Source organism: Penicillium angulare (assembly GCF_028827245.1).
Source record: "Penicillium angulare strain IBT 27051 chromosome Unknown utg000008l_segment0_segment0, whole genome shotgun sequence".
In the NCBI taxonomy this organism is placed as follows: Eukaryota; Fungi; Ascomycota; class Eurotiomycetes; order Eurotiales; family Aspergillaceae; genus Penicillium; species Penicillium angulare.
In genome coordinates this window covers 357823-381519 of record NW_026623167.1, presented here as the reverse complement: position 1 = coordinate 381519, position 23697 = coordinate 357823, and the positions used below count along the sequence as shown (strand labels likewise).

Here is a 23697-nt window from a genome sequence, read left to right as displayed (position 1 = left end):
TTACCAAATACTATGTTCAATCATCGCATTAGACATCCACTCCGTGTCAATACTCTCAATAGAGTCTGCAACGGCCATTATTTGCGCCGCCGTAAGTCCCGTAGTCAGACTAAGTTCATCTTCAAGTGATACACCTGGATCTGATAAGAGATCATGGCTAAGGGTTTGCGCCACCGATGATGAAAAGTTTGCTAATTGAACGCTCGTTTGGTCGGTATTAAGTGCTGGTGCTGAAATGGATATTGGAGCAGATACGCATCTTGTGTGTTCTTGGGGGAAGTAGCTGAGTAATTCATCTAGAAGTTGGAGTTCTGATCGGCGATATTTGGCGATGAGGTTTCCGTTTTCGATTATTTCTTCGAATATTGCGTATGCTTTTTCGAGCCATACTGGGTAGGACCATCGGAGGTCGATTGCGGGGGCCATGAGGAGGACAGTTGCTGAGACGAAGACGGAATCGAGGTCAAAGGGGAGGAAGGTTTCTGGGTTGGGTTAGTAGATGCTTTAGCGAATTTTGATGTAGTGCTTACCAAGGAGATCTTCGGATTGAAGACAGTGGAGGATATAGATCATTTGTTGAGCGGAGTCGAGACACATTTGGATTAGATTTCGAACGTTTTTTGATGTCGTTAACGCCTCTAGACAGTGTTCGGGGGACTCAAGGCGGATTTTTAAAAAGCAAAAGAGCAATGGGCGTGTAGCGGTGACGATACACTGGTGATATAGGAGATTGAGGTAGGCGGATATTCGGGAGACACCGCTTGAAGATTGATCTAAATGTAAAGGGAAGGCTGTGTGGAGCTCGTCTGCTAATTTGGCTATACTGGCGAGAGCGGACTTTGTGCGAATAAGAAAGTTTCGGTTGAGGCGACCATCGATGGCGTAGACGGCTGTCGGTTATGTCAATATTATGGATCAGCTGATTGAGTTGTAGAGTACTTACTGCCACTGATCTCTGCGATGATTCGAGACAGTTTGATGTGCATGTTTATACCTGCTGTTCGTTGCAATGATCCTGTAAATGAGGGGAGCAACGTGTTGATATGCTCATCACTTAGAGATTGAGGAAGACCCATCAGTGAGGTCATCTCACGATCGAGGATGTAGACAGTCCACCAGATCTTGCGACATCGTTGGACTAAATGCTCTCCTAGATATTCTACCGGCATTTGAGTATGCATGCCTTCAGCCATGGCCATGCGCATCGCCGATCCGATCTAGAAAGAGATAACGTTAGTCATTTCCAGTTTCTTAGAGATGTAGTTTTCAACGACTTACATAGTTGTGGGCCGATGATCGATAGTCAAGTGCTTGTAAGTATAGTGCAACGCAGCATAGAATTTCTGTAGACTCGATGGGCTCCTGGTGCAACAAACTGAGGTCGGGGAGTAATTGCAGTGCCTTTACGAAGAACTCTGAGCCTGGAGGTTTGTTCCCTTGCATTTTGTGCTGGACAAATCCCTTCCCGAAGGAAAGCATAAGAAGGAAATGAATATACCACAGTCCTGTTGTGGGAGTAGGTTTTGGTTGTGAGTAGAAGTCATGGAGGCCTGCCATGAACTCAGTCTCGTCAAAGAGATGATAAAGCTGACCACAGCGGAATTTCACGGAATTGATGAGATACATCGCATGATCGAACGATGGTACTGTCGGAATTTCCGATCTGTGGTTCCCCCTTAGTCCATCCCAGCCTAGGTCATAAATAGCGCCATCAAACGCTAGGGCCCCAGTTGGTAGGGGCTCTTGATATATACGATCGTGGGTCAAGCTAAGGACCCTTCGTGTGAAGGACCAATTCGATGATGTTCCTAGATAGACTGTTAAGGGTATTAGATAAGGGTTTATTTTTCACGCTCAGAAGCACCACTTACATGTCCGGCCATTTTCAGCTGACATAAAAGCCGGGGGGCCTGTTGACAATGGATTTGTCAGGCCGGAGGCAGGGTCTTCAAGCTCTTGATGAAGTTCGGCATGCTCCTTTTCCTCGGGCGAAAGGCGTGTTATTTCCGCAGTGTCTATGTTGTCTTTGGAATCTGCAAGGGGTTAGTACTGGCATGATGATCAGATAAAGTGACTTACCAGGCGATCGCTCTTCATGGTATTCAGGACTGACAGTACCTGCCTCTCCAGGATCATTTCGTGATAACCTCGCTATCTTCTGTTGTAGTTCGTCGAGATATCTACCGGAACGTCAGCCGACGATCTGATTATCAAAGAAGTTCCTCCTCTTCTCACTCACCCCCTAGTTATAAGGATCTTCTGATCCCGATCATCAAAGACACAAGTGAGCTTGCGTTTATTGCAACTATCGCAAGGCTGCGATCCCGAACATTTGATTTTCTGTCTTCGGCATCGGGTGCATCTGCGTCGGGAAAGTTAGCACAAGCACACCTCGGGTCGGAATTACAACGGGATATATTCATACGCGTTCAGGGATCGTTTCGTGACTTTATTCCCATTTCCTCCCATGATGATGAGTATAATGACCAGGCGCAAAGCTGTCTAGAAAGGTGGGATGGAATATCCAATCCGGCTGAAAATGCGGGGAACTTCCAGGTGGCGCCTATCTCAGCCATGGAGATAACGGACCCGTGGGGAACCACTAGACAATGGGCCGATAAGGACCGCCACTTCAAGATGATTCTAGATACGTGGTGATAATCCGCCTGGATGCATATTTAGATAAGGGTTGTTTTGAAAACTTTGAATCTAGATAATATAGTCATATAAACTTCTATGGGATTCATGTTGCTATACAAATTGCATACCACCACCACATGTCTAAAGTCTCCTCCAGACTGCTGCCTCGTGTGCTCGGTAGTTACTAAATGTATCCAATTGTTGGAGTCTGCAGAATAAACTCATTAATATGTCAAATTTACCCCAGATGTGGATCAATTCCCTTCCTTTTGGACGAGATCTGCTTGTTTGTGCCTGTATAGATGGTCATCGGGAGGCCTCCCGATGACCCAGCCCTGTTTCGATAAGGCCATCGGGCCCGCTTCCGGCCCCCGCACTCTCCTGATAACGAAGTCATAAGGTCACGTCACTATCAATGCAATGCGGTTATGCATTCAATCGAGGAGATGATATTTCGAGAAAATCACACCTCTATTGCCTCTGGGAAACACAAACCACGTAAAGCAACGTGTTCCATTGCCAGCTCCACAATCACAGAACACAGACTAATCTGCTGGCGAACATACAGAATTTAATTTACCTGAATATACATTTACTACATACAAAAATAAAGACTGATCATTAATACTTGTACCTATAACTACAAGAGATGCATCTTTGAGGAATATCACACTATTCCCATATAGGGAATTAGTGGGGGTACCGTCAACAATTTAGCGAAAAGAAATGATCCCAGAGGGGAACCCTCGACTTTTTATAGGACCGGAACTAATTAAGATATAATGATTTTGAATCGTAGATTATGACGAGTCAAATGAGACTCCTGACCTCAGGCAGTCAATTTGTAACGGGCTTCCAACGTTATATATAGCATGCCAGCGGCTTCCATTATGAATGTAAACTCCTTCAAACTTTTATCCCCAAACCTTAGGGGTTTTACAGAAAATTAGTACGGTAGGTAGCCTCTGTATATATACAGGTCTTGTTTAAAGACTCCTGGAATCTGCAGTAGTGCTATCTATTCCTGTCGGTAACTAGATTTTCAGAAATTGCTCGTAGGAAAGTCGGATTCTGTGACATTCAGATTTTGAAAAGTAGATTGAACTGAATAGTATCAAATTGCATGACCCATAGATACCACATGCAGTACCTACTACCAATGCTCTCCACTAATCAAAACATCATTCACATCAACCCCTTCAACAAACCACCTTCCCTCCCCATTACCATCCGGTCCAAGAAGGAGATCATTCCCACTCATCATGCGCTTGCACATCTTCCCACTCTCCCAATCGAAAGTCCAATCCTCCAATCCATAACATCTCTTCCACCGCATCCCATCGCTAACATCCTGATATTCATACCAAAATTGTACAGCAATCCGATCATCAGTAAATGCAAAAAGCTCTTTCCGAAGTCGATAGTTCTGTTCTCGGCCCCATTTGGCTGTCAGGAATTCAATAATTTTCTCAGTCCCTGATAGGAAAGATGTACGGTTACGCCAGATACAATCTGGCGTATATGCTAGTGCGACTCGTGAGGGGTCCCTGCTCGGTACATATCTCGGGTTAGCTAGGTGTCACTACGTCATTTAGATGTAACTGGTTCATGACAGAATAGAAATAGGATGGATAAGATTGAACCATATCGGTTGAAGATGCTGGACGCTCAAAGAGGTATCATTGAACATGTGTCTGAACCCTGGGTTCTCGCACGGACAAACATTGAGCGGAGGAATGCAAGGGATGTGGTCACCCTTTCTTCGAACAGTGCCAGGTGATGATTGATTCGGGATTATGAGATAAGGATCTTAACGTACTGGGTATTCCACATATTCTGAGCCGCCTTGACTTTCTTGTGGGCGGTTTCTTTTGTGAAGGGGGGTTTAATGTCGGCCATGATGGGATTGGAGATTTAGCGTGTGCAGCGAAAGAGAGCAGAACGTTGAAGATTAAATAATTCTAAGCGACCGTAGATAATAGATGTAAGCTAAGACTACTTATATATGATATTATTGAGTCATCGGGTAGTTCAAAATATTCGTCATATGCGATTTCGGAGCTCGGCGGCTCCGGGGATGTCACAGTCCACGACGGATAATGATTCAAGTTCAAGTTGGAGCTGCAAATCCCGGGTCCATAAGTGCAGCCGTCGGGTGCTTTGTTTGGGGGCGAAATAGGCTCAGGCGTAAGCTTGCCGACCGCTAGTCAAATCCCGAGTATCCACTTCAATGCGAATGAGGCTTAGAGCTCCAGGGCTGTTGAATAATTAGATAATCGTCAATTTTATTTGTAATAGCAACTACAGTAGTTAACGGAGGTAGCGGAAGTTGTTTGGACCTTCAAGTCCGGTAGTAATTGCCTTGATTCCAAGTTTTTGAAATGCTCCTAAGCTTAATGTGAAAATTGAAGATGGATCTATATATATCATGATGATATTCAACCTTCCGGTCGATCTACATCCAGAGGGAACCCGGACCATACTAGTATGTAGTACATACTACACCTGTGGACAGGAAGCAGTGGTTGAAGGAACGCATAATGTAATTGCCATTTATAAATAAATTTAATTGACGCACACATGGCATGGATGTGTACAGATGGAAGCCAGGTGGATCCCGCGCATTATAGTACATGTACATAGTGTGTTGAAGTATATTTGAGTTGTGCAAGTGGAGCATAACCAAACGAATGACAATATTTAAAACTACTTTATCAAATTGAACACAAATAGAGCTAATGTATGAAAATAGACAGTTCTACAGGTATAAACTGATCGACTTGCTTTGGCATTGGCATGGTCGCAATTTGACAGCTCGGCATAATATTAGTATAAAGTCACTACGAATCAACCCCAGATTTGTGCTTCACCTGTGCACCAGTCTTAGACTTTCGAAAAACAGGATCGAAATCACCAGATCCCGTCAAATAAGATTCGTTCAGGACCGTAGGGAGGGGAATGTCGAGGTGTAATGCGACCCCTTGCAAGTGAGATAGATGGATAAGCTCAGCCAGCGACGCATTACTCCCTCCCCCTTTCAAGGTTAAAGGAATGTCGGTGCTGGATATCCTTATCCTCCCCCAAACAAAACTAGATCTTCGTTTGCTTTGTGTATGTTTTTCCAAAATGAGACGATCATCGGTCGGGATTGTTTCAAGTGTCTCGGGTGGGTGAAGTATACTAGTGATGGGGAGAATCAACAAGGATAATGAGACAAAACCACGGCTAATTTGACTTGAGAAGAAGCAGAATAGTAATGTTGAGTTTGTTGAATTTTTACAAGATATTAAACGAATACAAAATACCCGTTGGTATTGAGCATAGTGGAATAGACGTAGTTAAATAATAGACTGAAGTGATAGTAGCAGCGGGGGTGCATTCCAACGTAGCGGCGGTTGAGTGGAATCTCATCTCTTCGCTCATTCCACAACAGTCGTGTTGAGGCATGCCACATCACCTTTTCTTTCTCGTTCTTCTTTGGATCTTATTCCTCCGCAGCTACCGTCTGTCTACGCTTCTTTCGTTCTTTTGTCCCTTTCTCTTTTCTCGTTCGATCTTTTCGCTCATCCGGGTTGACAGCTCCCGCCACGCCTTTCCTTCTCTTCGCCCGCGTCATGTCGAGCTAATCAGTTCCTTGTCACTCTTTACTGCTCCAGAGACTGAGCCAGCCGATCATTACCATTAATCTTTTCCTTCCGACGAACGCTCCCAGTGAGCGTGATTGTTTCTTTTTCTGTTTCTTCTTATCTGATACATTGTGAGGCATCCGTCAGTCCATTCTTACGCGCAGTATCTGACGAGGATTTTAGTTTCGACTGAACAACAAATCAATCACTGAAGCCTATTTGTGTCTTATTCTGGGTGCAAGTCACATTCGCCCGTGTATCCAAATGGATCAAATGAATTTGGACCTAGATGACGCCTTTCGGAGGCGTCAGCCCCTCATGGATGCCTCGAGCAGGATAAACCACGCCAAATCACCAAAAGTGGAAACCCCACGCGTCCATGTGGAAGAAATCGATCATTTCAAGTCCCCAGACCGCATGTCCGTGGCTATGAGTCCGACGCCACGCGACAAAGAGAACCAGCGTCTCTCAGTTGCCACTGACTGGCAGTCGGAATCAGCCCGGAACTCGGTCGTGTCTACAACCTCGATTTTGTCTAACAAAGGAAAGAGAAAGACACATGTGGGACCCTGGCAATTGGGAAAGACATTGGGGAAGGGGGCTACAGGTCGGGTGAGATTGGCGAAGCACGCGGTGACTGGTCAGACTGCGGCTATCAAGATCGTGTCGAAGAAGTCCGCTGCCATGGTTCAGAGTGAGAGTATCGCTGCCATGGATCGGAATGTGAGCAATTTCTCTGGTTTCTCGAATGCTCGCCATATGCCTTGTGGAATTGAACGTGAGGTTGTCATCATGAAGTTGATCGAGCATTCGAATGTGATCAGCCTGTACGATGTCTGGGAGAACCGTGGAGAGTTGTGAGTATTCCTTGCCCAACCAGATTTCTATTCCTGGAGAAGACACTGACTGGCCTACAGGTACCTTGTACTTGAGTATGTGGAAGGAGGCGAATTGTTTGACTATGTATCTCAAAACGGACCTCTTCCCGAAGAAGAAGCCGTGCGATTGTTTCGTCAAATCATCGCAGGATTAGGATACTGCCACCGATTCAACATCTGCCATCGCGATTTAAAGCCCGAGAACATTTTACTAGATGGAAATCATAATGTCAAGCTGGCGGATTTTGGTATGGCCGCCTTGCAACCTGCAGGCCATTGGTTGAACACATCATGCGGAAGCCCACACTATGCCGCACCCGAGATTATCTACGGGCGCAAATACCGTGGAGATAGAGCAGACATGTGGAGCTGTGGAATCATTCTTTATGCTTTACTGACAGGTTATTTGCCGTTCGATGGTGGAGACTTGCCAAACACATTGCGTCTCGTCAAGAAAGGAGAATACATGATTCCATCAGAATTAAGTGCCGAATCTGCTGATCTTATTACCTCAATTTTGCAAAAGCGCCCTGAAGACCGTATCTCAATGGCGCAGGTTTGGACTCATCCTCTACTGACGAAGTATGAGAAGTTGCATAACGCTATGGCCGATTATTATATTGGACCCCCTCCACCCTTGTCCATCAAAGACTGTGGTGAACCCGTTGCTAGCCGCCACGACATTGATATGGATATTTTACGAAACCTTCAAACTCTGTGGCATGATGTCAAGCCCGATGCGTTGACTAACAGAGTCATGTCTCTCGAGTAAGTTTTGTCTGCTTGCACAATTCATCAACTCTTTTACTTACGTTCAATCAGGCCCACCCACGAAAGGATGTTTTACAATGCGCTTGTGAAGTTTCGAGACGAGCAGTTGGAAAACTACCAGGGACAGCCCCTAGAATACTCCGCGAGTGATTACCACCACATCTCCAAGCCTGGTGGGAGATTGCGACAGGGCCGCAGCCAGACCGGACTCAACAATACCAGGAGACGGTCTCATGTCTCGATTGTAAAAGACATGCATCGCCGATTCCAGACACAAGAGCCAAAATCGTCTGCTAGCGTGGAAAGTTACGACCCATTCAGGTCTCCGAAGCACAAGGGTACAGCCGTGGAGGCCAAGTACGCACAAATAACCGTTCACAAGGCGATTCCCGAGGTTCCAGAACGAGGTGAAGTCTCGCCTGTGGTCAAAGCTCCTTCCATTGTCGAAGAAGAGGAACCTGAAGAGGAGCAGGAGGAGGAGGAGGAGGAAGCCGAGAACTCGCCCTTCACAGTTCTACAGAAAAGGAAGCACAAGCCAAACTCCATGAAATCCTTCCAGTCATCTAAAGTACCACACTCCAGCTCTCGCGCTCATGGTATGTCCACTGCGCGATCTACAAGCTACCACAGAAACGTTTCTTTCCACCATGCTCGCAATCGATCTCAAGGGTCAACTAAGCCCAAGAGGCGAAAGACAGCCCCCAATCAGCAAACCGATCTTAAGAGATCACCCAGCGCCGCTAGCTTGCAGATGATTGCAGATGGGGTACCTGTTCCCGAAATACCCAGCAGTCCGCCTCTCCCAGCACAGCCAACTCTTGTTCGACCTAGCGGGAACAAGTCTAGGAACTCTGAACAGCCCCGCAGAATTCTGAAGTCCGATCTCATCTGGAGGGAAGATGCTCGCAAAGTTTCCAGCGAGCTTGGTCAAATCTGTGAAGAGGCATTTAACGGAAGCTCTGTTACAACAATCCGATCAGCAAGTGCCTGCACTGAGGTGGGATATGAGACTCCCACAACACCTGTTTCTATCGTGAGTGAGCGGACCGACAAGCCTGCGAAGACTGCCGCGCACCATACTTCATTCCCTCCTCGTGAATCAAGTCGGTCTTACAGTATCAATGAGCTCACTGAGACACGACGGAAACTCGTTGAGCACAGTGCAGGTCGAAGCGATAACATTCCAGGTTACCTCTCGGGTGTCATCGGTCATCTAGATCGTCTCATCGAGGAAGATCAAGTCCAAAAGCGGACTAGAGGATTGGGAGAACATGAACCACAATTCACAGATCCATTCGTTACCACTAACCAGGAGTACTCGCTGCCCGCTATTAGCGAAGAGTTTGCCAGCCCTATTCGTGGACCTGAAGAGCTCAGCCCCAAGCGCAAGAACAAGTCTCGTCCAACAACTCGCCGTAGCGATGCAAAAGCAACCATTCGCATGGTTCCACACAGCTCCATGCGCTCAATGGAAGAAGTGAAGCCCCTCATGATTCGCAAGAAGAATCAGCTCCCCGGCTCAGATGTCGGCCACATGGATCCCATTCGTGCATTCTCTGCTAGCTCGCGCGGAGGTCGCCATTCCAGCGCCCTCGATCCCATTGACGAAGTTCCAGGGTCCCCCAAGAAAGCAGAAAAAGGTACAGATAACAAAAAGTGGTCTTGGTTCAAACATCGATCTCAAATTTCCGATCCCACCCCCGCTATTCCACCAAAGGACCAGCAACAGCAAGTCATTGTCCCCAGTAACGGAACAGTTGTTGTTCATCCACCCCAGGAACTTGGATCGCCTACCCGCTCCGAACCTGAAAGGGTTCCAGTCAGGAAAACGTCTATGGAGCGATTTGGCGGAGCTATCAAGAAGCTTATGACCAAAAAGTCAACCAAGGCAGTTCCTCAACATGGAACTGGTATGTTTAATTCCCTCAACTGTATCGCCATCTCACTAAAACCCATTCAAGAAAAAGGCCTCCCGAAGGACTCCCGCGCCTCAGAAATTATTTGCAATGGTTCCCCGGATGTGGATAGTTCGTCTGAGGCCAATGATTCTCAGTCCCCGCCACTGGCCAAGCGAAAATCCATCGCCAATCAGAACTGGTTTGCTCGCGTTTTTCAAATTAAGCCAGCTACCAGGGTGATTGCTCTCAACACAACAAAGGTAAAGGGACGCAAAGAGATTCATAAGCTTCTCTGTGAGTGGGAAGACTACGGTATGGAGGATGTGTACATGGATAAGTCAAATAGTCTTGTCCACGGTCGCGTTGGAGAAGTCAACTGTATGTTTTCTCGCTTTATCTCCCTTTCATCCCAACACCGATACTGATTAAATTTAGTCCTTCGACTCCGTGAAGTAGAGTTCACAGCTGAATTTTACACCGTCCTCGAACACCGTCGAAAAGCCAATCTTAGTCTTGTCCAATTCAAGCAGCAACGTGGTGCCGCTTCATCTTTCAACAAGGTCGTCGACACCGTGACTATGATGATGAGATCTCGCGGTCTTGTCGTTGAAGACCCAACCCGAGCCAAGAGTATGGCTCGAGTACTGGAGACAATTCCAAACGCATAAGTCTGATCCCTCTACTTTTTCTTTTCGTTCGATCTTCTTTTCAACCGACCTCAGTCTCTCGTTTATGAATTTCTCCTGCGTTTCAGCCTACGAAGCAATCATGTTTGCTGCACATCTCATCATCCTTTCCCCAGCTTCAATATCAACACTCTTTTCCAATATCAACTGGCTCTTCGAGTCCAAGTCCCTCGTTTCTTCCCATGTTTCATTTTCATGTCCCATCTACTTCCCACCCTGAACACCTAAAACAAATTTTTCTTGCATTTGACTTTTCACTTGTCTGTTTTTGCAACCCTTGATCTTCTAATCTAATTGGAGCGTAATTCATAATTGTCGCGCGTCAGTTGATAGGTCCTTTCTCATTCATCCTGTCGGATTGGATATAAAGACCCAAGTACATTAGTTAGTTGCAACCAATTCAACCCAATTAGCTATGCTTCAATTTCAATTTCAATATCAATATCTTCTATAACCGTGCACACAATCTAGTTCCTATTATCAATTCCCATCCGAAAACCATTGCACTCGCAATCATAATTACAATCTATTACCAATTCCCTAAGCCCTCCCATCCTCAACTTGAACATCCAACCCATGAATCAACTCCTCCTTCCATCCCCAAGCAAGCGCAAAAGCGGCCCCAGGCCCCACAGCAAAAGTCCCACCTACAAGACCCAAAACACTCTTCCACCCCCCAATATCAACACCAGATTTCTTCAACTCCCTGAATCTCAACGCAAGCCACGCAAATCCAGTCCCCATAGTCAGAATCTGATCCCATTGCAAAAACTGCGCAATCCCCTTATACAGCGATACTTCATCTCTAATATCCCAACCAGGCCAGAAAGTATTCAATCCCCACGATCCAGCTGGTGCTGTGAATCGCGCATAAGTAAATCCTACCGCTGCAATCGCTGCGAAAGATCCATATCCTACCCTTATAGCTTTGATGCTTCTTGTTCGATTTGCAGAACGGATTTCCGGTGTAGCGGATTTAGGGCTTTTGCCGCTTTTGCTGAATCCAAATAGAAGGGTTATTGGGATTTGAAGTGCGGGTACGAGGATAGGAAAGAATTGCCAGATTGCGTTGGAGGTTTTTCGGTCTTGAAGGGAGGGTAGGAGGAACATTGCTAGGGCCGGGAGTGCCTGGATGGTTATGATTGATAGGACGGTGGTGTATGTTTTTCGGGGTTCTATTTCGCGGTTGTTGGATTTTGCGAGGTCCTGAAGGGAGATGGAGTTGTATTGCAGGATTGAGTAGATTGGGGATATTAGGCCCATTCCGCGGAGTTGGGAAAGGATTCCCATTGTTATTGGACTGGATGATGTTAGTTGGTGAGGTTGGATTAGATTGGAGGTTGGGGTTTTGTGAGGGCTGGGTGTGATGGGATGGATAGCTTACAGTATCACTCCCATGGTAGAATGTGCTTTGCGGTAGCTTTCTAGAAGCCAGATCCCGTATAATCCGTTCGCATCGGTTAAGAAGGTGAATGTCTGAGTTCGCGATACCAGATCCGAGCCCATGGTTGATGGAAGGAAAAACGTAACTAGCACCCGGAGGATATTATCGATTGACTTTATAGGGATGATAGCGTCACTCAGATTCAAGACTTCCGTGCCTGTATTCCAGCCTTGATTCATCAGTGGAAGAAGCTGCGGTAGAATCTTAGGCATAATTGCTCCCATCGTCGAAAATGCGAGACCCGTTATCCCCAACAATGGGAGAGACCATAGTAACCGCTGGAACGGCTTTTCCTTTATAATTGCTGATAGGTCATCGTGACATTTATATGGGATGAGTCCCTTGTATGATCTTGTTGGCGGAGGGAGGCAGTTGACTATTTCTGCGCCGATTGTGGATTCTGTCCGACTTGGTTCTCCGAGGCTGATTAAGAGGGGGAGAAACCTTTTCATGATCTTGTGGTAGGGTTTTTCTAATGTTTCGAGGCGGGGCATACTGGCTGCCATTTTCCAGGTTGGTTCGAGTCGGATTCTGCGGGTCTTTTCCCATTCTTGAAGATGGTGGTTTATCTCTTTGGCTTCTTTTGAGGATTGGGCAATGGTTGCGAGGGTGTTGGATAGAGATACTGCGCTTTCGATGGCGCTGTTGGCTCCAACGCCTGCATTGGGCGTCATCTGGGTGATTAGAGTTAGAATTGGTTCATTGGTCTTGTTGGAGACTTTTTTCTTTTCTTTCTCCAAACGTACCTTGTGCGCTGAATCTCCGATACAGACGAATCGGTCCATACACCAGAATTTGTATAGAGCCTCTTCGAGTGGCAGCCAAGCAAGAACCTCGGCATTGTTGTATACCTGAGATAGTTGAATAATATCTGTTACTGGACGGTTAAGATATGGCGCAATATGCTCGTGGATATCCTCCTTTTTGTACCGTGGGATCTCATGGCTCCCGTATTTCCGGTCTAGCCTCGTGAAGAAGAAAAAGTAGACCTTGTCGTTCTTTCCCACCATGACGAGAATGCCCCATCCGTCGCCGTATGTGCGGTAGATATCTGGGGCAGGCATTCCTGGTATCGGTGAAGCGATTCCAAACACGCAATTATATTCGCATGTCATTCCTGGACTTCATAGTTAGCTTGAAGCCCTGAAGCTTGTGAATAAAACAACGTCGAGAGACTGATATAGATGAACGTATTTCTCCGGGTAGGGATATACGTACTCTCGCGCTCTAACCGAACCTCTTTCTCCATTGCAAGTGTATCCATGTGCTTCCACATCTGTTCTCGGACTTCACTTCTGATACCATCGGCACCAACAACGATATCGCCTCGGAAGGATGATCCATCGGCACATCGAACAAGTACATCGCTAGAATGATGTTCAATAGAAGTAACTCTCTTCCCAGTTAAGACTTTATCTTTCTGTGTGCCCATATGCTTATAAAGAATTTGAAGCAGTGTTTGACGCGTCAAGAAAGCCCCCGCGTACGCATGGCTAGATATCATTAGTTCAAAGCCCACATAATAAGACCCTGAACTTGAATTAGAGCCTGTAAATCATAAACTCACTTTTTCTCTGCCTCAAACGGAACATCCGTCTTGCAAAGCAACTTCCCACTTGAATCCCAGTTATACACGTCTCGCAATGGCTCAACCTCATCAAGGATATCATCTAAAATCCCCAACTGATCCAGCGCGAGCGATGCATTCGGCATAATACTTATCGAGGCGCCTTCTTGTGGTGCGATATCGTCGCGTGCTTCAAGTACTACGTACTCGATGTTGTGTTTTCTTAAGCATTGTGCTAACGTTAAGCCAGCGACTGAGCCGCCCACTATTATCACGCGGAACCCCTGCTTTTCCATCGTGGTGGTTATTTGACAAAGGTGCTAGTACTAAGGTAGGAGTAGTGGGAGGTAAAGAAAACTTGGGAATGGAAGAAATTAGTTCGTACATGGGTATAAATAGGGGGCCGAATTGCTTATTCACGGAGTACTGGTAAGACTTAATCCATTCCGAATCTCAGCCCGCTGTACAGAATGGTATCTTTGTTGCGGCGCTAATGGATATACGTTTTGGCCAATTAGATTTAAGATGCATTGTGGAGTGAATCCACTCCAATGATTTGATTCATTTGATCCACTGGCTGAGTGTGGAAAAGATCTACTGATACAAATATTTTAATTTAATTGCTTTATTTGTTAGAAGTTGAACTTTTCAAATTTGGATTGTAAAGATTTATCATACCATAGGTGCCTATCTATGGATAGAAATCTAGTAATACAGTAGGGTACTTTGGTCTCCTGAGGGGAAGGAGAAGCGGTGAAAGACAAGACATCCCCGAAACGCTTACTCTATCTAGCGGGAGATACGGCATTGTGCTTGGGGGCGGAAACGCGCAAATTATGAATCATCACCTTAACCTAAGACAGTTATGCTTCCACTCGAGTCATGTTACTTCTCTACTATAATTTGCTAAATAGCTTACTGGTAATGCACTCAGACAAGGGTATGTATACTTCATTCATACTCCATTTACAAAGCTAGTACATACATGCTACCCAGTGGTCTCCACTTTGAGATCAAGATTCAACGTTGATTTGTGGATCGTCGATCTGAATCTTCGTCTGAATTTATAATGTCTTGATATCAGGACTCTTCTGGAAACCTCAATGTAAATACGCTATTTTAGAGTATTAAAGTAGGTACTAGTGCTAGATACATCCATGTATACTAACAAGTACTAATTGTCCAATAAGGTTGATGCTCTAGAAATGGAGAACTGATAACTATGTGCTGTCAGTTAAAGTTCTACTTATAAATCTAATTTGACCGATTCAAGTCTCCATCGGCTTGGTCCTTAAATAGTAGATACAGACACTGGTATACTAAAAACATTGAAATTGGAGTTGGAGTTCAAGAACCGTATTACCTCCCCACAAATACCATATTCAGCATTACTACTAGGTACTTAGTAGTACAAACTCATCTACAGCCCAATAACCAATAAATTGAACTCAACATCGAAGTAGAATACATATACACACTTCTAAACGCATGGACTACCTGACTTCAACTTGCTTTACTAAACCAAACCAACCTCGATCTAAACAAGCAAACCAGCAAACGCGGCCCTTCCATCAACTAAAATCAAATATAAAAGGTACTTTACGTCATCAATTCAACCTACATAATGGCCGAAATGGTTGAGCTAGTACCAGTCCGGTAGGTGCGAGCCTAGTCTGCAGGTGGCTAGTATGTTCACGGGTATGTATGTATTGATCCCTGCTGTGGAGAGTGCCCATGACGGGTCGGGACGGATCGTCTTCGGCTTCGGAATCGCCGTCCGTTCGGTCCATCCCATCCCATCCCATCCCATCATTTTATCTACAACCCCGCATAGATCGACCTTGGGATCAATTTATAATGCGTTCCGGGACGTTAGATCTGAAGATCTGTTGTCCTGAGGATCTGATCTAATCTTGATCTTGATTGATTTGGGGTTAATTAGATATTGGATATCTGGAGCTATAGATTGGACAGTTCTAGCTCTGGTGCTAATTCTGGATCTGTTATTGCAAGGGGGCTTATTTCGTATTTATATCTACAGATTAAGTAGTGGTTCAATTAGATATAGAGTCGAGTCGGGTGGTACCCAGTCACGTCTTATAGATCAAAACGAATTCCATGTAAAACTTAAATCAAATGACAAAGAGTGATCAAACAGCCTATCCCAGTTGTAACGCAGAAACGAAAAGAGGAAAAAGAAAACCAATGAAACAGAATAAAATAGTTGACACAGCCGACCATGTTTTGTCAATGACAACGCGAAACGCGAGAGCTGAAACAGATTGCCTTCCCCATAATTTAGCTGAAACGAGAAACAAACAAGAAACAGATACAGAAGAGATAGAGAGCATGAGAACTTGGACTTGAAACATGAAGTAAAGGCTGAAGTCGAAGCTGAAGCTGAAAAGAAAAAGCCGAACCCGGTAAATCCACGCGGAAAATGATCAAAAAGCCGTCCCGAAATTTGTAACTATGCGTGCCTCCGGATGCGAGGGGTGTATATTGTAACACTCGAGGGAGGGACAAAAGGAATTGAGGTTGTTGTGGGGAGGGGTTTGTGTATGCATGGAGCCGAAACAGTGCAGTGTGCTGCGTATTTGCTGATCTGATGACACTTTTCAGCTCAACTAGACTGGTCTAGTCTGGTCTGGTCTGATCTAGTTTGCTCGGGAACGCAGACAACCGGCTTTGTGGGCTGAATTGCTGCATTTCGAGTAACGGAACTGGACTGAGTTGAACTGTGTGCTTCTCGGCTGCATAATCTGCAGGATGGATGCACATGCAAGTGCAAGACGGAAACACTGGTCCTCCAACATTGGCCTCGAGCCCCCTCCACAATTAATCAGAAAAGTGAAAATCGAAATATATGGCGAAAAGGGAAAGAAATAGAGAAATAAAGAAAAGAAAAGTAGGTCGTATACCCATACCAAGGATGTTTGGTATTGGTAATTTCGATTATTCGAAAGGTCGTGCGGCTCGTAAAGCTCATGGGTCCGCATTTCGTGGCATCATGGCAGGATCGGATGAAAATCCCAGCATGCAAATTTAAAAAAGACCGTTTCATCGTCGCCAAATTCTTGCCCGTTTCAAGTGACATGTTGAGATTCCGAAAAATCGGATAGGAGATATCGGACATTCCTTTCCGGTGTTCCCTTGGAATATCATTCGAAGGTCTCGTTATCGTATAGGCACGGGAAAAAGAACCATGTTCTCTCATTTTGTGACATGCCGATTTCCCCGAAAGGAATGAGAGATAGGAGGATTCCAGAGAAAACCTTCTCACGATTGAAGGGGGTTGAACAGTGAAAATCAAAAACAAAACACAAAAGGACGAGATCCTGCCGGAAGTTCTCCGATCTAGCCATGATGCCCTGTAGGTAACCATAACTCTCAACATATGGTGCTTTTCAATAACCGTGTGGCCAGCACACGGAGGATTCCTCCGCAAATTCTCGACATTCCCGTCGCGTCCCATTCTCCCGATCCCTCGGGGTTTGCATTACCACCCAGTCATAGACCGAGACGAATAAAAAAGAGTAAAAGAAAAAAAGAACAGAACTGAACCGAACTGAACACAAATGGCAAGTAAATGTAATTGAGAGATGCTTTTCTTTCGTCTTTTATTGGCCGAGACCACGCCGATTGAGAGCATTGAGCATGTCACTATCGGTACTGGATCGACCATTGCCATTGGAATCGCCAGGGTTAAGCATGTCACGCACATTCAATCCAGCGCGTCCCGAGCCGCCAGGTGTTGAAGTGGGAGGTGGTGTGGGACCACCTTGCGGCGGTGGTGGTGGTGGCTGATGCTGCGCCTGCATTGGTGGGTATGGTGAGCCGTGAGGAGAGGACGAATGACGAGCTTCAACAGCGTATGTAGATTGCGGCGACGTGCGCCGATCTTGCGGTAGGGGTGGAGGGTAATAAGGGCTAGGAGATGGGTACCCCGGAGCGGAAGTGGAAACGGGAGCCAGATTTGTCGGATCAGGATAATCACTCATTGCACCAACAGGTTGTCTCTGTACACCAAAAAATTAGCTTTTGAAGATTTTCTTTGGCAAGTCCAATAAGGGAATGGTCTGTCTTACCGGATCCGTCGAGGAGGACGCAAGGGGTGGCCCGCCATACGGGTATTGTTGATACATCCCTTGAGGCGGAGGCAGGGTCGTTTCGGGACCTTGCGGCTGGTGCTGGGGAGGGAGAGGTTGTCCATGGGCCCCGTAGAGGGTTACGCCGCTGGTGCGGCCCGCGCCCTGGTTGCGCAAATGAGGGTAGGCGGCATGGGCAGGTACGAATGCTTGCGCCTGGGAGGAAACTGGGGTGAACATGCACTCTTGGTTGAATCGCACACAGTTGGTACACCGCCCGTCTGTGGAGCTTTCAAATCCCGAGCAACGAATCTGTGAAGCAGGTTAGTATGCTTGAGCTGCTTTGACCGGTATGCTTTGAGATTCATTTGAGATTCATGTCTTCGCAGATTCATCTTCTGGTATCCAATCAATCCGAACCCGTAGAGAACAATGAAAGCGTAAGAGTCTTGAATCCCTCTTCTTCTTCGTACGTACCTTGCGACGACGACAGTAGCGACAGGCAATGGCAGTTCGCTGACGTGGTGCGGCGGCCTGGTAGACACCGTTTCCGGGAGGTGGTTGGCCGTACATATCTGGACGTGGAGGATATCCCGCGGGTGGGGGAGGCAAGCGGTGATAGGGATCTTGGCCTGGAACCGGCATTTGGTGGTGAATAGCAGCCATGTTGTGCGGAGGTGGAGGAGGGTATTGCGAAGATGGCGGAGGAGGGGGATAATAGGCGCGATCGTGATCCGGTGGAGGGGGATAGGACGAGGGCGGATACTTGAAGGAACAGAATAGATAGGTCAGCTTATTTCTTATTCCTTTGAACTAGCTTGTTGGGCGATGATCGATTCGTAAGATCAGCTGCGCCTCATGCGATCTGTTCCCCTCGGCCTTCTCGTGTTTCTGTGTTCGTGTTCGTTCAATTCATACATACCTGATAAGCACCGTGATCCTCGGACTGACCGTTCCACGGGGGTGGATACTGTCCCTGGCGATTAGGGTCGTTGGACATTGGGTCGGATTTGAGGGGGAGGAGAGGAAGTAGAAGTAAGAAAAGGAGACCAGATGAGATGAGTCAAGGGTGCAGGGATGTGACGTCGAGTTATTGAAAGGGGAGGGGGAATCACGACAGCATAGCGCGGTCACGCAGGGGGGAAAAAGAAAAAAAAAAAGAAAAAAAGAAAAAGAAAATCACAAAAGAGGAAGATCCTTAAGAGAGAGTAGTGCAGGAAGGAAATATCAAAAGGAAATAGGAATTAGGAAATATAAGAAATCCGAATCCACGGGTAGACAGGGAAGGAAGAAATAAAAAAGATTAAAATATGGAAAAAAAGAAATCAAACAAGAAATAATAAAAAAAGAGAAAAATCGAATCAAAAAAAAGAAAAAGAAAAAAAAGCAGCAAACGAGCCTCGGCGACAAGTTATGACGTGAGCAAGTAATACTGGGAGTGGAGTAGTAATACTGGGAGTGGTAGACTGGTAGACGGACACTGTACAGTGTATGGTAGTAGAGAAGAAACTCGGTTCTTACATTTTCTTTGATTTTCTTCATTTCTTCATTTCCCTCATTTTCTTTAATTTTCTTATTCGCTCATTTCCATTTCCATTTCCTTTTTTCTTTTTAAACCGAAGTGGAGCCCGGGCAGAACGGGCTAAAGCGGCGCCTAGGGACCCATCGGTATGGATGGGCCAGGATGGCGGGACCCTCAGACGCTAGGGCATCAGCTGAGGATGAGGACTGAGGACTGAGGACTCGGGTGGAAACCGAGTCAAAACACAGAAATACAAATTAGATACTATTTGTAGATATAGATATATAGATCTATATATCTGTTAACCCCATATTAACCGTGGTAGTAAATCTGTCATACTGTATACAGTATGAAGGGGTTCACCCCTCCACCAACTGGAAAGGGAACTAAAAGCACACTACTGTCGTCCCGGAAGTATAACTCGTTCCTTTTTTTAGCCCCCATTATTTCCCCTCTCCCCACGACACCCTAAAGTCGGTCAAGATCTGAGAAGTGCATAGAAATATAGAAATATGAATATCTTGACTCCAATTAATCATGTTCACTGGGTTACGACTCTGTTACTACATAGTACTGTCAGGCTGTACTACTCACGGAGGACTCCGAGTACTTCGTATGAATGCCCAATCCTGGCCCCTGGGCTTGAAACTGGCGATACATCAATCATATCTTCACGATACAGGACGCATATGCATTGCACAGGTACTCGATGTTGATTGTGACATCATCTGCAACGATCCGACATTGAATACTGAGCGGCACCTAGTATGATATAAGATAATAATTGTCATTATAATATAATCACTATTAATCCCGGTCAAACAGGTGACTGAATGGCAGGGACTGCTATGCACGATGTTGGGCAGGGTGGATCGGCATGGATTCCTCCACGTACTCAGACTGGACAGAGCGACTCGGACCGTCGTCGCACAACCGCAACCGGCCCCGCGGAACCAAGATTCTTTTCCACGGCGATGGGCGCGGCTCGGGGCGAATCTGCGTTGCAACCCAACAGACAGGCAGAATTACAGTAAATTATAAAATATCAAAGAAAAGAAAAATTATTATGATTTACAAAGCAGAGGAAGAAGAAGAAAAAAAGGAGACTAAACAGGGGGGCAAAGAGGGGGAAATCCAAGTGGGGGAAAAAAAACAACCAACAATTCACCCCCCCATCCGGCATGGCATATCTGCTCCGGGCCATGTACATAGCGCTACTGCAAGTACTATCGAACACTGCTCAGGAAGACCAAGCACAGCCAGAGCGGTGTGCAAAGTGGCGATCAGACTTCAGCTGAACATTTGAAGGGAGTGGGGTTCAGCTTTTGGATTTTTTATTTTTTCACTTTCGCCACCCCATTCCCATTTCCCCCCAATACGAGTCTGGTGACGGAGAGAAACATCAGAGCGGAGCCGGTGTACCTCATGCATTTACTGGTTCGGATCAGCTTATTGGTTCACGGGCTTGCTGACCGGCAGTGGACGACCATAAAGAATCCCAGCTCTGTGGCACTGGAACCGGAAAGCCCATCATGAGCCAAGGTAACCTGCATTAGCGTCGGTAAGCTGCTGATGGGGGGGGCGGGTTCCTTGTTCTCGAGGAGCCACAACCACGTTGTACCGGGGAGTGGAGAAGCGTCGTGGCAGGATCAATCAGAAATCACAAGAGTTGTGGTGATGGAATAATGATAATAGCTGTTTGAGAAAGTGATGTCGAAGGTAAATGTGATAGATGTGATTACAGTATGTAAAGGGTGTACTCCGTACCGTAGGTACTATGTAGTGTGCCAGGTGCAAAAGTCTGTCATAAATGGACACAGACACAGATGGATCTTCCTGGTCACCGCTCATCCCTAACCCCAATTCAATCCAATCCCTCATCCCGCCCGTCCATGTTTCTGAATCCATGATTCACAAGGGGCCATAATCCATTTATGGATCACACCAAATTAATTAATTAATTAATCTACACTGATCTGCACTGTTCTACAGCACTCTTCTACCTGTAACACATTTCTAATATTAACAAAAATATAATTCTAACCGAGTACTCTGAGTTCTCTGAGTACAATATCGAACTTTTGCTCGGGGTACAACTGTACTTGTCCCCACGGGCCGCTCCGGCCTTCCCGCCGATCTTATGCATGTGTGTGCCATCGGGCAAAAAGGAAAAAGAAATGAAAAAAAAATGAGTTCAAATGACCAAATGATAAAATGTGACGGTCGGGGAACGCGGTGATTGGTAGTCCACTACACCTGCAGCCTGGAGTGTACATATATACTGTATGCACTTTACCCATACCATACTTAAGTTTACTGGAGTCCTTACCCAGCAGTACTACTGGGCAGTGCAATCGATATCATATTCACAGACTCAGCTGAATAGTACTCGCTACCATACTCCATTCCTCTCCCCATAAATCCATATCCATCTACGAATACAGTGGATTGCCACGTTTTTCAAGTTTTCACTTCCCTGTTTTCCTGCGAACCCAATCGGCCACCTACATTCCCGTCCGCGTCCTTCCGTTTCCGCTTCTCTCCACTTGCTCACCTTCAATGCTGTTAGTGACCTTTAGTGTACCAAGTTCTAGTCAGCTCGCATTCAGTGTACATTTTAGTTTTATAATTATTCTATTTAATTTAATTTAATCCTTCATCCCCACTCGTCCCAGTCTTCTCGTCCATTCATTCCCTTTTTTCTGAAGGACGCGCTATTCTACATTATCTCCGTTCGGACCCAAAGGGACTGAGCGTTGGGGTTGGGGGCTTAGGCCCGTCCCCGACCGTATGTCTTTCTTTCTTGTCTGGTCTTTCTGCAGCGATTTTCTTTTCTTTTCTTTTAATTTTATTTTGAGAAATGTTTTTAGTCCTTAGTGTTCCAAGGTTTGCTATTTAGTTAATGTAGTGGTTCCCCGTATCCATACCCATTCAAGTCTTTCTAGGCCTTCCATGCGTGATGATGTCCACTTCATTCTTTGGTTCGGGTTTTGGTCTACCCATTGCTGGGTCCTGGCCTTGTCTTAGCTGTACATGACTGTTCCTCTTGTCTTGTTCTATGTATTCCTTTGTTCTAGGGGTTGGAATGCAAGGCTCCCTTCTCTTCTCCCTTTCCACGTTTCTTCCCTGGAATTTAATTAAACTTGATTTTATCATGTTCATTCCTGCTACCAGTAACCGGTTTTACTTCTCATTGTGATTTTTAATCTCCTTTTCACCGTCCCTCCACACGGGAGCGCGTCTAGGATGGAGTCCCGTCGGGCACTAATAGGCGCTGCCCGCTGCCCGCATGGCTGCTCGGTCACGGGAACACGGGTCGTTCACGGACCTATGACGGGGCCGAACCGGGTGGGATCTGACGTGGCTTCGGCAGGGTTTGGAGGCAGTGCACTGGACTTGCACTAGCACTTGCGCTTGGTTGTAGTGTTTTGGATTTGGTTGGATATCGTGTTTGGATTGGTTCGGTCGTGTGATGGGTCGTAGGGGCGGTGACACCATTGTATTGGGATTTGAACGATTCTACTAATATTAATTAATATTAGCATTTTTTGAATCTGTTTCTGTGTTTGTTGGTTACCTGTGCTTTTTATTGCTTTTAATATTTATTTTTATTTGTCTACGGAGTACTTTCAAGTTTATCTATTGTTTGTCATACGCGGGTCGATCACATTGCTTTTTTTTATCTGCTGCTATCCGGCTACATAGTTAATTTGTCTGACACATCCGTACACTGACTGCACTGAGTCGGGTTGGAAGGTTCAAGTTCAAGTTCAATTTCAATTTCAATTTCAACTTTCAATAATATCTAATTTGACGACCTTGAAGTTTCTAAATAATTAACAATCCCAAGTCTCAACAGATAATTTCGGTACATGCACACAAAAAAATTGGAAATAATGAACACACCAACAAAAACAAAGAAAAAAAAACAACATCTAATCCTACCCTCATAATCCATGACATCAATTACAGGGTCTGAGTACAACATGCACAAACCCACAAGGCTGACGGGATGACCAGGGATCGTGACCAACAACGCTGCCACTGCCAACCTGAGCGCCCGCAAAACCAACCAACCCAACCTAAACCAAAACTTAACTCAAATTCCGCTGCGAACCGCACTGGCACATCCTGGCCTTGGGCACCAAGATCTTTCAAGTTTCGGTTATGCATCCTGCACGGGAACATCATCTGTGCTTCTGCCCGTGCTCCCGCAGGGGATCCCTGGTGACTGGGGTTTGACGTGGCTTGCTTGGGTTGGTCGGATTTATTAAATCCATTAAATTTAATCAAGTGTGTGTATTTATTCAAAGGTTTTTATTTATTTTAGTAGTAAGTGAAAGTGAAAGTGAAAATGAAAATGTCGGTCCTTTGGTTCTGGTTTTGCCAAGTCATATATGTAGGGATGGTTGGTCACTTGATACGGTGTGTATGCGGTGTGATTAATGGATCGAATCCAGTTCTGATATGCGGGTTGATGTCATTATCACATTATTCCTGATGGCACTGGATCTATATTATACAGTTATATTGACTGTTAACTTTGACGTCGACTGTTGCTGTACTTCACTATGGAA

At 45.8% G+C, this 23697-nt stretch overlaps 6 protein-coding genes across 6 annotated transcripts; 2 read left to right on the top strand and 4 right to left on the bottom strand.

Annotated features, from left to right (window-relative positions):
* On the bottom strand, positions 1-2469 carry N7478_010857 (uncharacterized protein; the record flags this gene model as incomplete). The annotated part of the gene is made up of 8 exons (XM_056927071.1): positions 1-482; positions 531-890; positions 944-1217; positions 1279-1817; positions 1872-2033; positions 2080-2180; positions 2240-2362; positions 2426-2469. The coding sequence occupies 8 exons, from the start codon at positions 2467-2469 to the stop codon at positions 1-3; spliced, it is 2085 nt and encodes a 694-aa protein (XP_056774119.1).
* A 1324-nt stretch (positions 2470-3793) lies between these two features.
* Positions 3794-4539, bottom strand: N7478_010856 (nuclear transport factor 2 family protein; the record flags this gene model as incomplete). The annotated part of the gene is made up of 2 exons (XM_056927070.1): positions 3794-4187; positions 4460-4539. 2 exons carry the CDS (start codon positions 4537-4539, stop codon positions 3794-3796), a joined length of 474 nt encoding a protein of 157 aa, XP_056774118.1.
* Positions 4540-6530: 1991 nt separating this feature from the next.
* N7478_010855 (serine/threonine-protein kinase) lies at positions 6531-10481 on the top strand (the record flags this gene model as incomplete). Its single annotated transcript, XM_056927069.1, has 5 exons — positions 6531-7123; positions 7184-7912; positions 7967-9825; positions 9877-10191; positions 10249-10481. 5 exons carry the CDS (start codon positions 6531-6533, stop codon positions 10479-10481), a joined length of 3729 nt encoding a protein of 1242 aa, XP_056774117.1.
* Positions 10482-11039: 558 nt separating this feature from the next.
* N7478_010854 (FAD-dependent oxidoreductase) lies at positions 11040-13806 on the bottom strand (the record flags this gene model as incomplete). The annotated part of the gene is made up of 5 exons (XM_056927068.1): positions 11040-11799; positions 11884-12617; positions 12690-13060; positions 13162-13436; positions 13511-13806. The coding sequence occupies 5 exons, from the start codon at positions 13804-13806 to the stop codon at positions 11040-11042; spliced, it is 2436 nt and encodes an 811-aa protein (XP_056774116.1).
* A 3324-nt stretch (positions 13807-17130) lies between these two features.
* Positions 17131-18598, bottom strand: N7478_010853 (Zn(II)2Cys6 transcription factor domain-containing protein; the record flags this gene model as incomplete). Its single annotated transcript, XM_056927067.1, has 4 exons — positions 17131-17529; positions 17599-17910; positions 18076-18411; positions 18521-18598. 4 exons carry the CDS (start codon positions 18596-18598, stop codon positions 17131-17133), a joined length of 1125 nt encoding a protein of 374 aa, XP_056774115.1.
* A 1355-nt stretch (positions 18599-19953) lies between these two features.
* Positions 19954-20154, top strand: N7478_010852 (uncharacterized protein; the record flags this gene model as incomplete). The annotated part of the gene is made up of 1 exon (XM_056927066.1): positions 19954-20154. One exon carries the CDS (start codon positions 19954-19956, stop codon positions 20152-20154), a length of 201 nt encoding a protein of 66 aa, XP_056774114.1.
* Between the last annotated feature and the right edge of the window lie 3543 nt (positions 20155-23697).